Genomic DNA, 17,469 nt, shown 5'->3' with positions numbered 1-17,469 from the left:
AACCCTGATTTTAAAAGAAATGGAAGGGAGCTTCTAGTAATTTCAGGAGATGGACACCATAAGCAAAGAAAGCAGGCTGTGAGAATGTACAATTGGGACCTACCAAAGAAATCTATTTTATATTACTTATTTATGAACTGCTTCAAAAAGGCTTTGAGGCAGCTATTCTTAAGTGCTGGAATCTGTTGTCTCCAAAGGCAGTACTTCTGGTTTATTCTGCTGGAACATGTGTTGATAAAAAGACATGCAAATACTCTAGCATAGTTTAAAGAAACCATTTTAAATTAAATAGTCCCTAGATTGTAACTGTCCTAGAGGCAAAGGCCGTGTATATAAAATTTACTTTTTACATAGCACCTAGCCTAAATATACACAAATTCTTAAATGATTTTTGGCACAGCAGTAATTTTGATTACTGTAGTCATTTGCAATGAAGTAAGCATCAGATAATTATCCACTTTAATTCCTTAATATGAATAAATAAGCAAGATAAATCACATTCCTCTCAGAACTCCCCACTCAGAAAAATGCTTTGTAGTGAGATTATTATTCTAATATCTGTATGCCTTTCATACATGATGAATTGGGTAGCCATCAGAGTTTCACTTCACCTAATCTTGTTATTTCAAAAATTATTAAGGATGATAATATATTTAAAAATTTTTTTTTAATTTTTGTGTTTATTTTTTTTTTGACAGTGAGGAAGACAGAATGTGAGCAGGTGAGGGACAGAGAAAGAGGGAGATACAGAATCTGAAACAGGCTCCAGGCTCTGAATGTCAGCACAGAGCTGAACATGGGGCTCGATCTCACAAGCCGTGAGATGGTGACCTGAGCCGAAGTCGGGACGCTTAACCGACTGACCCACCCAGGTGCCCCATGATGATAATAATGTTTTTAAAACTTCACTTGCATTACTGTTGCTGCTGCTGCTGCTGCTGCTGCTGCTGCTGCTGTGTGTGTGTGTGTGTGTGTGTGTGTGTGTGTGTGTGTGTGTTTCTTTCTTAAAATGATAATGGTGGTGATTGTTATGGTTGAGCTTTCCTGTCTCCCTGGGCACTAGCCTAGCATTAATCTAGGTTTGGTCAGTAACAACAGCAGTAACAGTAGTACAGTTTGAAAAGTTTAGCAGTTGAGAACTTAGTACCATTCAATAGAATGGTGGGATGCAGTGGGGGTTGGGAGTGACTTTGGTCTCCCACAGTACTTTTTGTTGTTTAATATTTTCTTTCTGTTATTAATATTGGTCTGATAATAGTGTTCCCTAATATTTGATGATACCTTTTAGTGGTCCAGATGAGTGAGCCAGCATCTCAAGAGGGATCCAAACCTGTTCAGGTACTTGGCTTACATAGATTTCTAGCCATTTAATTATAAGAGGATTTGAGATTTAACATTCTTGAGAAAATTGAGATGCAAGATCATATTTTATCATTTACTTACTTCTCTTTTTAGTCAAAGTATTCTGCCTCAGGTCATGACAAAAGTACTGGAAAAAGGGGTTCAAATAATAGTTGGGTTACAGTAACCTTCTAGTTGGTTGGCATTTATAACATGTCTGTTATTGTTTGAATTTTTTTTAATTTTTTAACGTTTTATTTATTTTTGAGACAGGGAGAGACAGAGCATGAACAGGGGAGGGTCAGAGAGAGGGAGACACAGAATCCGAAACAGGCTCCAGGCTCTGAGCTGTCAGCACAGAGCCCGACGCGGGGCTTGAACTCACGGACCACGAGATCGTGACCTGAGCCTAAGTCGGCCGCTTAACCGACTGAGCCACCCAGACGCCGCTTGTTTGAATTTTTAATATGGCTACTTTGTGTGATTTTATTTGGTATGATGTTTGCCCATTATGTAATTTTTTTTACATAAAAAGTTTGCTATACTAGAGTATAAGATGTTAGTTTTATCTTTAGCTTCTTTTGGATCCCACTTACTAATACTGTTTCCATTTCAGGAAAATGGAAAAGAAGAGAAAGAAAGGAAACAGGAAGCAACTGAAGTGAAAGTCCCTACTGAGGTAGAGTTTTCATAAATAATCAGATGTTAATGCTGGAGAATACACTGGTCAAATTAATTTTCTTATGAAAAAGGAAAAGAGGGGTGCCTGGGTGCCTCAGTCAGTTAAGCATCAGACTCTATTTCACCTCAGGTCATGATCTCATGTTGAGAGACTGAGCTCTGCATTGGGCTCCGCACTGTGCGTGGAGCCTCCTTAAGATTCTCTTGCCCTCTTCCTCTGCCACTCCCCCACTCATCCTCTTGCTCTCTCAAAAAAATTTTTTTTTACAAAAGGAAGGAAAAGATGTGGATGTCCAAAAGGATAAATAAAATGCCAAATGGAAATGAGCAAATTCATGTTAACCATTAAGCTGACTCATCTGAGACAGTTGCAGAAAGTGTCTGTGGACAGATAAATTATTTTTGAAAAGCTATTACAAGTTATAGATAAATAAAGGTTGCATTCTAAGGTCAGAACCATTACCCCAAGTACAAAACCCACCAGTTTTTAGGATAACTTCATTATTCATTCTGAAAATATAATTTCCATATTAATAATTTAAGTAACTTTGTGTTTATTTGAATACAAGACTTCAATGAGGAAGAATATTCTATAGAAAAAGGGATGCGATTAAAAACAGTTATATGGGGCTCCTGGGTGACTCAGTTGGTTAAGCCTCTGACTCTTGATTTCGGCTCAGGTCATGATTTCATGGTTCATGAGTTGGAGCCCTGCATCTGACTGCGCTGACTGCAGATTCTGCTTGGGATTCTCTCTCTCTTCTCTGCCCCTTCCCCAATCTCTCTCTCTCTCTCTCTCTCTCTCTCTCTCTCTTTCAAAAATAAATAAACTTTAAAAAATCTTAAAAAAAAGAAAATAGTTATATGGATTCACCATTAAATTCAATAATATGAGTCTTAAAAATATTGTTATCGTTCTTTTAACATTACATCAACATGAATACAAAAAATGATTTTTCCACCATTTATTCATGAAACTAACCTTTAATTTCAATTAAGATGAAATATTTTTCTTTCTACCACAAACATAGAAGATGATTCTAATAGTAGAAGAAAACAGTAGCATTTTCAAAAGTCCACTTTCATCTTGCAGTGGTCTCAAATATTGTTTCTAGAAAGTATTGTATAATTTGAAGATTAATGTACATCTGAAATAATATTCTTTGCATATCACTTTGTTAGCCATAGAAAGATGGGATGACATGTTGAACCAATGTATTTTATCTTATCAATGCAGTAAGCAGTCTTTGCTTCTAATGCACAGCATTAAATCCTAGAAAAATCAAACATATGTCTGGTAACTCCTGTAAGTCATTTATCTGCATTCTTTAATTGGGAGGGTTGATGCAACTTTGAAGAAAAGTAACTCATTTTACAATTGGGATTTCTTTTCTCTTTTCAGAGTTCACAGAGCGTACCAAGCAGCTCTGCATTAGACAACAGCAGCAATGTGCCAGAAACAGCAACAGATGAAATCAAATCCCAAGGTATAGAACTAGCCTTTCCCCTACACAATGGAATTTAAAACAATTGTGTTTTCACTGGGGATGCATTCCTTAAGATTTTGCCTTAAAAAAATATAGTCTCAGGGGTATTTTAAACACAATTTGGGAAATGGTTTAAAATGTATTCCCTTCATCATCTATTAATATTTTTGAAGCAACTTTATGACTATTCATCCTGTGCTTAAAGAGAAAATTTAGCTGAGATCTGACTGATACATAGCAGGCAACCCATTAATGAAAACATTAAATGAAGAACGCAAATGATTTGGCCTGCTTATTGTTTTTTGTTTGTTTGTTTGTTCGTTTGTTTCTCCTTTTTACCTCTGTACTTGACCACACATTTATTGTGTTTGATTTCTAGCCCCATCCTTAGCCCATATCCCACGTAATTATGCATCTTGGAAGTGTATCAGATCAAAGACAAAACACAAGTGGGAAAGACAGTCATCCCTTTCATTGCAGTTCTTCAAACTTTAGATACTTAGTGAAATCCTGTACCAAAAAAATTCTTTACAATATTTGAAATTTAACAATTTTAATTAATTGAAATGTGCTTCTGTTCAGTTTCAAGTATTAAGTGTTAAGTATGTGCTAGGCAATGCTAGGCCAAGTTACCATAATAATTATTTAAAGCATTTTCTAAAGTATAAATTGTTATATGGGTGCTACTTACCGCTTTTAGGTACTTACTTTTCTCCAAAGGGTTTTCTGTCTCTTAAACCAATTAAAAGCAGTTATTTACTATTTCTTCTTATCAACACACATTATAATACATACACATTAAGAACCAAATTTTCCAACACTTACTCTGTTTTTATTATAAACTTGTACTATTTTCATAGCTTCACTAACTTTTAAAAAGTTTCTCAGAAAGTCCCTCTCCACCTGCCTCTCCACCCACCCCAATTTCTTGATTTTACTTCTTCCTCACTCCCACCCTCCATCACCATTGCTGCATACATATACTTTGCCTTTACCTTAATCATTTCAGCCATGTTTTTTTAAAGTTTATTTATTTATTTTTAGTAATCTCTAACACTCAAGGTGGGGCTCAAATTTACAACCCCATGATCAAGAGTCACATACTCTTCTGACTGAGCCAGCCAGGTGCTCCTCAGCCAGGTTTTTAAATGAACTCTTTCATTTTAAATATGCCAAACAGAATTGGGATCTTGGTAATTTGTTATAAATTTAATTAGATGTTCACTTTAATCAGTTTGTGGCCAAATTTGCACATACAACACTCACGCATGCATTCCATCATGTAATTTATTACCTCTCTAGAAAACGTATCAATCAAGAGTTTGTGTTATTTCTTGTTCCTGTATTTTCAATTTCTGTTATAGCTTTTCAGTTTGTGCTATAGGGAAGTGTGTTTTGTTTAAATCTGTGCATCCCAGTATGTGTTATATACTGAAAACATTGCAGTTGCTTATTACAATATCAGTTGCAAGGCAATGTACTTATTTATTTGGTGACCAGGCACTATTAAGCCCTAATATTCTAAATCTCCCTTTGTAAATGTGTGTGTGTGTGTGTGTGTGTGTGTGTGTGTGTGTGTGTTTGTGTGTGCGTGTGAGAAGTGGGAAGAGGAACTGTTAATGCAATTTCAATATATCAAAGGAAGTGTCTTTATTCTTGTTATATATTTTCAAAATTAAAATGATGTTATCTTGTCAGGCAGCTCTCAGAACGCACTCAAGTATGTATCTTTGCAAAGAAAATATTGTGTTTAAATGTACCATGAAAATTCCTCATTTCTTTACCCTAGTCATCATACATTTCAGGGTATGAACTTAACTTGCATTTTGAGAAATCTTTTTTTGAAAATGTGTTTGCTCGGGGCACCTGGCTGGCTCAGTCAGTGGAACATGTGACTCTTGATCTTGCAGTTATGAGTTTAAGCACCATGTCGGGTATAGAGGTTACTTAAAAATAAAATAGTAAAAGAAAAGAAAGAAAATATATTTTCTCAACTCTGTTCTTATTTCACAGCCCTAAGATTAACAATTTTGTAGGAAAATACATTTTCCTATAGTTATTGAATCCTAATTCCAATAGTATTTGATAGTGGTTCTTTTCCTCCTTGTTTCTTTATAATCATTCTTCCTTATGTACAAATGTTAAGAATCAAGCCAGGTGGAAAAAAAAATCAAGCCAGCTGAGTTTAAGACAGGACCTATATTTAAGGAGAACATCACACATGTATTTGAGTAGCCCTGCTGGGTCAATTTGCACCAGTTTAATCAGCTGACAGTCCTACTAATGTTATAAGCCCTCTTGTGAAGAAAGAATCTGCTAAAGCTTATAATGTGGATTATAATTCATTCCTATATATGTCCTTAAATAGGGTGGTACTGAGGCCATGCCCAGCAGGGGGCCATGAACTAAGTGCTGGAAATGGTAAAAGTCACTTTGAAGGCTGGGCCTTTCAAAATATGAACAAGGAATTCTTTTATGTCCCTACTTATTTAGTTGAAAGCATTTATGCCCAAAGTACCTGAATAAGTCTTTGCATGTTAGAAGGTAGATTAATACAGGGTTGAAGGTATACATGTCGAGGAAGAATGTGAAAGGCTCTTAATACTATGAAGAGTTTAGGAAGATAATCCTGAAAAAGAATTCCAGGGCTTAGCATAGTTCCTGGCACAAAGTGAGACATCTATAAATATTTATTAGAGTGAATGTATAAACGAATCAGTCAGTCTGTGAAAGGGTTAGGAATGTCCACGCATAGACCTGCTAAAAAACCCTATACCTGTTTGAAACTATATTCAACTGAACCTCAGAATTAATTTGCCCTTGGGGCAGTTGGGGCTGTAATTTATGAACCTTGAATTCAGAGGTCGCTCAATCAAAAGGGAACTGCAGTTAGGCTTGCTTAGAATCCTGATTTATTAACCCTGCTATTGCTGTGCCTCCTCTTTTCTTGGTTTTATGGCTCTAAGAGAGAAGTGTTTGACTAGAGTTGTAACCAAATACACATCTTCTATTCTACATGTCAGTGCAAACACTAGGATTATTGCTTAGCAACCTATAATAGCCAAACACACTAGAGAAGCACTAGCAGTCTGCAGCAAGATGCAGAATGTCCTAATTCATGTGTGAGTGTACAAATGAGCCGTGGCAGATGGGTAGATATCAAGTTGCTGTACATCTGTAGCAGTATCTTTAAAACAGGAGAGGATCCTCTTTGGGTTATGTCCGAGAGAGAAAAAGCAAAGAGAGTAACATTAGAATCCGCAGGCTTTAAAAGTTTTTTTAAATTATTTTTTCAATTTACTTCAATTTTATTTCAATTATTTTATTTATTTATTTATTTATTTATTTATTTATTTATTTATTTTGAGAGAGAGAGACAGAGAGAATGAGAGAGGGAGGGGCAGAGAGAGAAGGAGAGAGAGAATCGCAAGCAGGCTCCGCACTGTCAGCTTGAAGCCTGATGTGGGGCTCAAACTCATGAACCGTGAGATCATGACCTGAGCCAAAGCCAAGAATTGGATGCTTAACTGAGTAGCCCAGGCATCCCTAAAAATTTGTTTAAATATTTATTTATTTTTGACAGAGACAGAGTGTGAGCGGGGGAGGGGCTGAGAGGGAGAGAGATACAGAATCTGAACCAGGCTCCACGCTGTTTGCTGTCAGCACAGAACCTGACATGGGGCTTGAACCCACAAACGATGAGATCATGACCTGAGCCAAAGTCGGACCCTTAACTGACTGAGCCACCCAGGTGCCCCAGAACCTGTAGACTTTAAAGAATTGCTCTCTTTCACACTTAGTAAGCATTGTACCCAACCAGAGTGTAAACATCCCTTCACACTCAAAAAAGTGGTTAATTTGTTTGCAAATCCAACTGAGAGATTAGGGAGAGCATTATACTACCCTCCTCACTTCCCCCATATTGGATAAAAGAATTAGCCAAAGAGCAAATCAAAAATTGGGAGGAGGTTCATAAATACTATTTACTATTGGACATAAGACATTCTTCAGATGAAATGTTGGCTTTTCAAGAGTTTCTTTATAGACTACTTATTTTTTTCCTGGGAAGAAAGATGGATACTATCTAGCTAGGTAGGATTTAAAAGTATTCTTCAGAGTATTCTCAATTAAGCTAGAGGAAATTTTAAATAAATTAATGAAACGAATTTGAAATATTTGTGGATAGCTCCCCACCGAAAATGAGAATGAATAAATACATTGCAATAGTCATATAATGAAATACTATGAAGCAGTGAAAAATGAATGAAGTTCATTACAAGTGTATCAAAAAACAAACAAACAACAACAACAACAACAAAAACCTAGGAATAAACCTAACCAAAGAGGTGTAAGACCTGTACTCTGAAAACTTTAAAATGCTGATGAAAGAAATTGAAGATGATACAAAGAAATAGAAAGACATTCCATGCTCATGGAGTGGAAGAACAAATATTGTTAAAATGTCTATATTACCCAAAGCAATCTACACATTCAATACAATCACTACCAAAATACCAACAGCATTTTTCACAGAAGTGGAACAAACAATCCTAAAATTTGTATGGAACCACAAAGGACTCCAAATAGCCAAAGAAATCTTGAAAAAGAAAAGCAAAGCTAGAGGCATCACAATTCTAGACTTCAAGTTATATTACAAAATTGTAGCAATCAAAACAAAAATGGATACATAGATAAATGGAACAGAATAGAATATCCAGAAATAAACAATTAAATGGTAAATTAATCTCCAATAAAGCAGGAAAGAATATCCAATGGGAAAAAGTCTCCAGCAAATGGTGTTGGGAAAACTGGACACCAATATGCAAAAGAATGAAGCTGGACCATGTTTTTACACCATACACAAAAATAAACTCAAAATGGATTAAAGACCTAAATGTGGGACCAGAAACCATAAAAATCCTAGAAGAGAGCACAGGCAGTATTTTCTCTGACATTGGCTATAGCGACTTTTTTCTAGATAGATGCCCTGAGGCAAAGGAAACAAAAGCAAAAATAAACTATTAGGACTATAAAAAAACAAAAAACAAAAAACAAAAAACTTCTGCATTGTGAAGGAAATTATCCATAAAACTAAAAGGCAACCTATGGAATGGGAGAAGATATTTGCAAATGACATACCCAATAAAGGGTTCATATCCAAAATATAAGAAGAACTTATAAAACTCGACACCCCAAAACTAAATAATCCAATTAAAAAATGGTCAGAAGACATGAACAGACATCTCTCCAAAGAAGACATCCAGATGGCCAACAGACACGTGAAAAGATGCTCAACATCACTCATCATCAGGGAAATGCAAATTAAAACTACAATAAGATACCACCTCACACCTGTCAGAATGGCTAAAATTAACAATACAGAAAACAACAGGTATTGGCGAGGATATGGAGAAAAGGGAACCTGTGTGCACTGTTGGTGGGAATGCAAACTGGTGCAACCACTGTAGAAAGCAGCATGGAGGTTCCTCAAAAAGTTAAAGAAGAATTACCCTATGATTTAGCAATAGCAGTGCTGGGTATTTACCCTGAATAAAAAAACAATGATTCAAAGGGATACATGAACGTGTGCATCATTATTTACAGCACCCAAACTATGGAAGCAGCCTAAGTGTCCGTCGACAGATGAATGGATAAAGAAGATGTGTTATCAGTATACACCGAAATATTCTTCAGTGGTAAAAAATAATGAAATCTTTCCATTTGCAACAACATGGATGGAACTAGAGTGTATTATTATAATACTTATTAATATAAGGGGATATAATAAGTGAATACTGTATTTCACTTATTAGTGACAGAAGCCAGAGAAAGATAAATACATATGATTTCACTCATGAGGAATTTAAGAAACAAAACAGATGAGGAAAGGGTGGGATGATGGGGTTAAACAGGTGATGGAGATTAAGGAGTGCACTTGCCATGATGAGCACCAGGTGATGTATGGAATAGTTGAATCACTATATTGTACACCTAAAACTAATGTAACACTGTATGTTAACTAACTGGAATTAAAATAAAAACTTTAAAAAAATCAATGAACTAGAGCTGCACTGAATGATGAATTTCCAGATGAATTTACAAACATAATATTAAGTATTAAAAGGTTGCAGAAAACACATGGTATGAAATAATTTTTATAAGGTTTAAAAACAAGAAGAACAATATTATATTGTTTAGATACAATATAAACAATTGCAGAGAAATGATAAACATGAAATTCAGAATAGAGTTTCTATCAAAGTAGGGGGATATGGGAGGCTTTAATATTTAGGTAATTTTTTTCTTTTTCTTTTTTTAGGTAATTTTTTTCTTAAGCTAAGAGCAGATATATGGCTATTTATTATATCATTATACTTATAGGTCTTAAATATTTAATATTAAGATTAAAAAAACACTGCTCTATGTTATGGAGGTTCTGGTCTCTTGCCTTTTATTGCACTACTAATATTTATTGAGAGTTATTAATGGTTGAGGCATGAATCAGTAACTACTTTCTGATTATCTTAAAAATAATGAGTATAAAAATAATTTTCATATTTATTTCTTCTTTTCTCCTGCATCAAAAACAAAAGACTTTAACAATAAATGGCCCTGATCCTATTGTGGTTCAGCTGGGCACTAATATTCTTTTCCAGCACACAGAAGCAAACTGACTAGTGGATAATGTTTGAAAAGGCCTGAAATAACTTCATCTCCATGACCATGTCAGAAAAAAACTTAAGATTCCCATTAACTTTTTCATTCCAGTCACCTCGGCATCCATAAACAAAACAAAACAAAACAAAACAAAACAAAACAAAAACCAAACAAACCATCTGATAGCTTATTGTTCAGAGCCTGAGCTAGCTAGGTCCTGGGAACCCAGAGCCCAGTAGCCAGTTAATGCTAGGAAAAAGTCATACAATTCTATGTCCTGACACCAATAAAGATATAGTCTTCCATCTCAGATGGACATTCTGTATTACTTGGAAATCCATTTAGGTGTTTGTTTTCTGCTCCTTTCCACTTCCACAAAAATTATTTTAAACTTTTATCATGCACAAACCTATGATCCCACCATTTGTTGGTTTTAGCAATATTTATTTTATTCCACAAAAAAATAGAGGCTATTAGAGGGAATGTCCTCAATATAGTGTAGGAAACACCTCATCCAAATTTACTATATATTCTTGATCTCAATCTCTCATATCTCCTCAGACCCTAAGGACCATTATCTAATCTCCCGTCTGTAGCTTCTGTTTTCCTTTCTACATTGGCTCCTTTCTTTCACTCTCTCTATATAGTCAAGACTATCCCACCTTTAAAGAAAATCCTTCTCTTCACAGTCCGATTCCTTGATATAATTGTCCACTTGTTTAGTCTACACTTCACCCCCAAGTCCCTCCTCAACCCACTGAAGTCCTGGTTCCATTCTTATCACAGAAATTGCCCTAAGGTCAGTGAAGAACAACTGGATGCTAAATCCAATGTATACTTTCTACTTCTTTTCTTTAAATGTTTATTTATCTGTCTTGAGAGAGAGAGAGAAAGAGAGAGCAGGGGTGAAGCAGCAGAAAGAGAGGAGGGAGAGAATCCCAAGCAGGCTCTGCAATGTCAGTGCAGAGCCCGACGGAGGGCTCGAACTCACCAACTGCGAGAGCATGACCTGAGCCTAAATCAAGAGTTGGTCGCTCAACCAACTGAGCCACCCAGGCACCCCAGTATATTTTCTACTTCTTATATCATTTGATTTTTCTGCAGTATTTGACACTGTTTACCACTTCCTCTACAGTGATAATTTTTTTTGTCTGTCCAATGTCTCTTTGGGAAACTATCATCCTGTCCTTCTTAATCCCTTTGGCTTAGATGGGGCTGACTCCACCCCTTTATTTCCAGGGATAGGTGGTAATCCAAACCTGATCAATCAGAATACTTACTACCCCTTCAATGCTGTGGATGGTTCAGAAATAGGCATATAATTTATACCAAGTAAAACTTTTCCCAGATTTTTAATACTGGAATTTTAATGGCAGATTTTTTAAGTCAATGATTATAAAGATTATGCAAATCTAAAGCTGCTGTTGATCATTTTTAACAACATGTGAGGACAACCTGCCTAAAAATTAATTCAGTAGAGCAAATTAGAAATTAGAAGTGGATTTCAGCTATGCCTGAGAATAGTCATATTCCTGGATTTTCCAGCTATAGAAGCTAATACATTCCATTTTTAATTTATGTAAGATGGATTTCTATTGCTTGAAATTGAAAGGGTCTTTAATAATACATCCTTTTGGGGGCACCTGGGTGGCTCAATTAGTTAAGAGTCCAACTCTTGATCTCAGCTCAGGTCTAGCTCAGGTCTAGGATAGAGGGAGGATGGCAGCATAGGAGGACGCTGGGCTCACCGCGCGTCCTGTTGATCTCAGCTCAGGTCTTGATCTCAGCGTCATTAGTTCAAGCCCCACATTGGTCTCCATGCTGGGCATGAAGCCTACTTAAATTAAAAACAAAACAAAACAAAACAATATTTAGTAATACATCCTTCTTGAAACTCTTCTTATGGCTTCTGCAATTTTAACCTATCCTATTTTTCTCCCACTCTCAGACTTTCAGACTCCTGTATAAGTGTTCCTTTTCCACCTTAAAAATGTTGCATAAGATTCCTTTCTTGGTCCTCTTCTCACTCTAGACATTCTCTCTGTGTGAGCTCATCCAATAATAATAATAAGTATAGATTTTTTAGTATATATAATTTCATATATGTACATAATTTTCTCGTTGTGACTATCCTGCAAAGTATAATTATTGTTTCCATTTCACAGAAGTAGAAACTGAGTCTAAATTGAGTAATTTGTTCTAAATCACAGGGCTAGGAAATGTTAGAGGTAGAATTTGAAACTGGTATCTCTGATTCCAATGCCCATAATATTTTTAAACACATTTATTCATTTATCAAGTATTTGAGTTCTTAGTATGTTTCTGACACTGTTCTAACCACTAGGAGATCAGTAGTAACCAACACAGAGTCCTTGCATTAATATGTTTTAATTTCTAACGTGTGTTAGAAACAGATTATTTTCCTAAAAAAATCCATGGTTTTAGCTAGTGCAATAAGGCAAATAAAGTTATAAAGATTGTAAAGAATAAAGTGGAAATATCTCTTTTTTTGCAGATGACATAATTGAATAAGGCAATCGATATAAATTTAGCAAGGTTTCTACATACAAAGTCAATACACAACACACAAAAAAAACAATTATGAGTGTTTTACTTATCTTGATTCTTAGCTTATTGGGGATGGTAACTGGGACCCATTGTCTGCTCCTGTTGCCAGCACCTTTTACTGATAGCCACCATGCATGAGTGCATCTCCATCCACATTGACCAGACTGGTGTCCAGATTGGCAATGCCTGCTGGGAGCTCTATCGCCTGAAACATGGCATTCAGCCCGATGGCCAGATGCCAAGTGACAAGACCATTGGGGGAGAAGATGACTCCTTCATCACCTTCTTCAGTGAGACAGGTGCTGGCAAGCATGTGCCCAGGATGATGTATGTAGACTGGAACCCACAGTCATTGATGAAGTTCACACTGGCACCTACTGCCAGCTCTTCCACCCTGAGCAACTCATCACAGGCAAGGAAGATGCTGCCAATAACTGCCTGAGGTCACTACACCACTGGCAAACAGATCATTGGCCTTGCCTTGGACCAAATTCAGAAACTGGCTGGCCAGTGCACAGGTCTTCAAGGCTTCTTGGTTTTCCACAGCTTTGGAGGTGGTATTTGTCTGGGTTCACCTCCATACTGATGGAATGTCTCTCTGTCGATTATGACAAGAATTCTAAGCTGGAGTTCTCCATTTACCCAGTCCCCCCAGGTTTCCACAGATGCAATTGAGCCCTACAACTGTATCCTTACTACCCGTACCACCCTGGAGCATTCTGACTGTGCATTCATGGTAGACATCAAGGACATCTATGACATTTGTCACCCAACCTACACTAACCTTAACCACCTTATTAGCCAGATTGGTCTTCCATCACTGCTTCCCTCAGATTTGATGGAGCCCTGAATGCTAATCTAACAGAATTCCAGACCAACCTGGTGCCTTATCTCTGTACCCACTTCCCTCTGGCCACATATGCCCCTGTCATCTCTGCTGAGATATCCTACCATGAACAGCTTTCTGTAGCAGAGATCACCAAGGCATGCTCTGAGCCAGCCAACCAGATGGTGAAATGTGACCCTCCCCATGGCAAATATATGGCTTGCTGCCTATGATTGCCCAAGATGTCAATGCTGCCATTGCCACCATCAAGACTAAGTGTAGCATCCAGCTTGTGGATTGGTGCTCCACTGGCTTCAAAGTTGGTATTCATTACCAGCCTCCCACTATGGTACCTGGTGGAGACCTGGCCAAAGTACAGTGACCTTTATGCATGCTGAACACCACAGCCATTGCTAAAACCTGGGCTCACCTGAACCACAAGTTTGACCTAATGTCAAGAATGCCTTGTTTACTGATATGTGGGTGAGGGTTTGGAGGAAGGAGAGTTTTCTGAGGCCCATGAAGACATGGGTGCGCTCTTGAGAAAGATTATGAGAAAGTTGGTGTGGATTCTTCTTCTTTTTTTTTTTTCTAAGTAAGCTTCATGCCTAGCACAGAGCCCAATATGGGGCTTGAATTCACGACCTTGAGATCAAGACTTGAGCTGAGATCAAGAGTCAGATGTTTAATAATCTGAACCATCCAGGTGCCCTGGTTGGTGTGGATTTTTTTGAAGGAGAAGGTAAAGAAGAAGGAGAGGAAAGCTAATTACCATTCCTTTCAGTCCCATAACATGTCACACTCAGAACTTTAGATTCAACATTCACTGACAAGCATTAAAGGTTTCTGGTTAGATTGTCTTCACTTTTCACTGTGATCATGTCTTACTTTTCTATGTGTACCTGTGAGATTTTTCCATCATGTCTCAAAGTAAAGGCTTTAAGAAAGAAAACAAAGGGGTTCCTGGGTGGCCCAGGTGGTTAAGTGTCCAACTCTGGATTTTGGCTCAGGTCATGATTTCACAGTCATGAGATCAAGCCCCGTGTCGGGCTTCATGCAGGGCATAGAGCCTGCTTAAGATTGTCTCTCTCCCTCTCTCTCTGCCCCTCCCCCACCTGCACACATGCACACGCTTGCTCTCTCTCTCAAAAAAAAGTATATTTCTATATATATTAGCAACAAATAATTAGAAAATAAAAACTTTTAAATACCATTTTAATAGCATCAGAAACATTAACTATCTAGAAATAAATCTAACCAAAAATGAGCAAAACCTCTATACTGAAACTATTAAGCTTTGCCAAAAGAAATTAACGATGTTCAAATAAATGAATATACACACCTTACTCATGAATTACAAGATTTAATACATATTGTTAAGATAGTAGTTATCCCTCAATTGACCTCTAAATTCAATGTGATTCTAATCAAAATTTCTGCAGGGCTCTCTGTATATGTCTGTATGTGTATAAATTGACAAGTTGATTCTAAAATGTATGTGGAAATGCAGAAGATCCAGAAAAGCCAAGGAAATCTTGAAGAACAAAGTGGAAGGATTTATAACAGCAAATATCAAGATTTGTAAGACAATTACAAAAATTAGGATGGCATGATAATGGCACAAGGATGGACAAGCCAGTAGAACAGAATAGTCCAATTGAAAGTCCTGTATTGAAAACAGGTGTTCTCAATAACGATGCCAAATGGAAAACATGTATTTTGAGTCCTACCTTACCTGACACACAAAAATAAATTCTACATGTATTTTATATCTAAATGTGAGTGATAAAACAATAAATCATTTTAGAAAAATACATTGGAGAATATTCTCATGACTTGGGAGTAGGCAAAGATTTCTTAAGCAAAATGCAAAAAATACCAATGATAAAAAAAATTCAGAAGTAGACATTAAAATTAAGAACTCCTGTTCATCGTAAAACACCATTAAGAGAGTGAAAAGGCAAGCAAGGTATGAGAAAAGTTATTTACAATACCTTTGTTCATCAAAGGTTTTCATCTGACTATATAGAAAACTCCTACAAATCAATAAGACAGACAACCCAACAGAAAAGTGGACAATAGATATAAACAGATACTTCATTTAAGAGAACATTCAAATAGCCTATAGATAGAGGAAAATGTGTTCCAGTTTATGATTTACCAGGAAAATGCAGATTAAAATCACAAGATAAAATTATGTGTTCAGCAGAATAACTTAAAAAACAGACAATGCCAAATGTTGGCAAAGATATGGAATACAGGAATTTTCGTACATTGCTGTTGGGAATCTAAACTGGTACAATTTCAGAAAATTGTTTGGCACTATTTATAAAGCTGAATGTACCCCATGATCAGCATTTATACTCCTAGAGAAGTGAATCTATATGTCTACTAAATGACATGTAGAGAATGATTATGGCAACTTTTTGTTCTAGTCGAATATGGAAACTATTAAAATGTCCATCATTAGTAGAATGAATTTAAAAATTATGGTATATTCATACAGTAAAATACATGCATCAACGAATAACAACTACTGCTATGCAATATGGATAAAAGTGGTTAAAGGGCACTTTAAAAGTGGTTATTGGGCAAAGGAGAGGAGTTAAGATGACAGAGCAGCATGGAGACCCTGAGCTTGTCTTATCCCTGAAGTGCAGCTAGATCAGCACCAAACCATTTTGAACACCTAGGAAATTGATCTGAGGATTAACACAACGATATACATAACTTGAGCCACAGAACTCAGCAGGTATGCGGTGAGGAGAGGTAAACTGGGGGAGACAAAGGCCGAGGAAGGTAAGGAGCTGTTTTTGCGGAGAGAGGACAGAGAAAGAGAAAGGGGAGAGTGCACCCATAGGGATAGCACAAGAAAAGCACTTCCCTGAAAGTAGCTGGAGAGAAAGAGAGACAAAGAGTGAAAACACTCACAGGGGACTGAACAGGAAATCTGTCTGCAAAACCAATGCTGGGAAGAAAGGAGAGGGTTTCAATACCACCTGGATTCTATAAACAGTGGAGCACAGAGTCTGAAGGTTCAGAGCTCAGTGCCTGGTGGTGCTCTGGTGAGGAACTAGGGCAAATCCCCAGGAGCAGCCAGTGTGGTCTGAGGAGTCCACATGCCACATGGAGAGAAGTGGTCCCCTTGCTTGGAGTACATTTGGTAGAGGCCACACAGCCTCCCCACAGGCAAAGGTCCAGCAGACCCTGGAGAACAGCCACATTTGCTGGTATTGGGACAAAGACGGCAAAGTGTGGTGATGCCTGGTACTGGCTGTGTGCTGTTATCTGCCATAATCTCTGAAACTCTGCTACTGTGTGATTACATGAAAGTTTTCTGGGGGCAAACCCAGCCATTACTCAGTGATACACTCCCCCAAAGAGTTGGCTCATGTCCAAGCCACAGGGGTCTCTGAAGTATGGGGTTTTGAAACACTTTCCCATCTGAAATAAAACTCTGGAGGGAGGTGTCGCCTGGAAGGTGGACAGCTTGGACATGGACAAAGTAGAGGTGGGGAATGGATGGAGGCCTGAGAGAAGGAGGGGTGCACCGGTTGGTGAGAGCGAGAAGTTCCTGCTCCAAAACTAGAGGGCAGGGTGAAGCCATTTCCACCTCTACTGCAGGCACACTCATGCACACCACACTGATCCACCCCGGTAGGCTAAGCAGCGCCACCTAAGGGAGAATGGAGCCATTACACCAAGCCCCTCTCAACTGCGCCCTCTAAGCACACTCCCCACGAGACCAACACAAGTCACCTCACCTGCTTAGTGTATGGAATATAGAGGGCTTCATAGTTTCAGTTCTAGGCAAAACTGGGTGTAACTTTACTTGGGTTTCATTAGTTTGCTGGTTCAGTTATTTGTTCGTTTTCTTTGCTTCTGTTTTTGCTTAAATTATTTTCTTTT

General features: G+C 37.4%; 1 protein-coding gene across 12 annotated transcripts in view; it reads left to right on the top strand.

The window, feature by feature from the left end:
- The window catches only part of EFCAB5 (EF-hand calcium binding domain 5), a 188,083-nt gene that overhangs the window by 25,825 nt on the left and 144,789 nt on the right, over positions 1-17,469 (top strand). For 11 of the 12 annotated variants that reach the window (XM_042966610.1, XM_042966608.1, XM_042966609.1 and 8 more), the window contains 4 exons: positions 699-721; positions 1,289-1,338; positions 1,958-2,020; positions 3,425-3,509. In XM_042966610.1, coding sequence (XP_042822544.1) covers positions 1,297-1,338; positions 1,958-2,020; positions 3,425-3,509 — 190 coding nt within the window. In that variant the 5' untranslated portion in view covers positions 699-721; positions 1,289-1,296. Of the gene's footprint in view, positions 1-698; positions 722-1,288; positions 1,339-1,957; positions 2,021-3,424; positions 3,510-17,469 lie in introns of those variants that run through there. The other variant, XM_042966617.1, reaches the window with a different exon arrangement.

This window comes from Panthera tigris, chromosome E1 (assembly GCF_018350195.1).
Source record: "Panthera tigris isolate Pti1 chromosome E1, P.tigris_Pti1_mat1.1, whole genome shotgun sequence".
In the NCBI taxonomy this organism is placed as follows: domain Eukaryota; kingdom Metazoa; phylum Chordata; class Mammalia; order Carnivora; family Felidae; genus Panthera; species Panthera tigris.
Note: the sequence above shows the minus strand (reverse complement) of the source record. Positions and strands in the feature narration are given on the sequence as shown.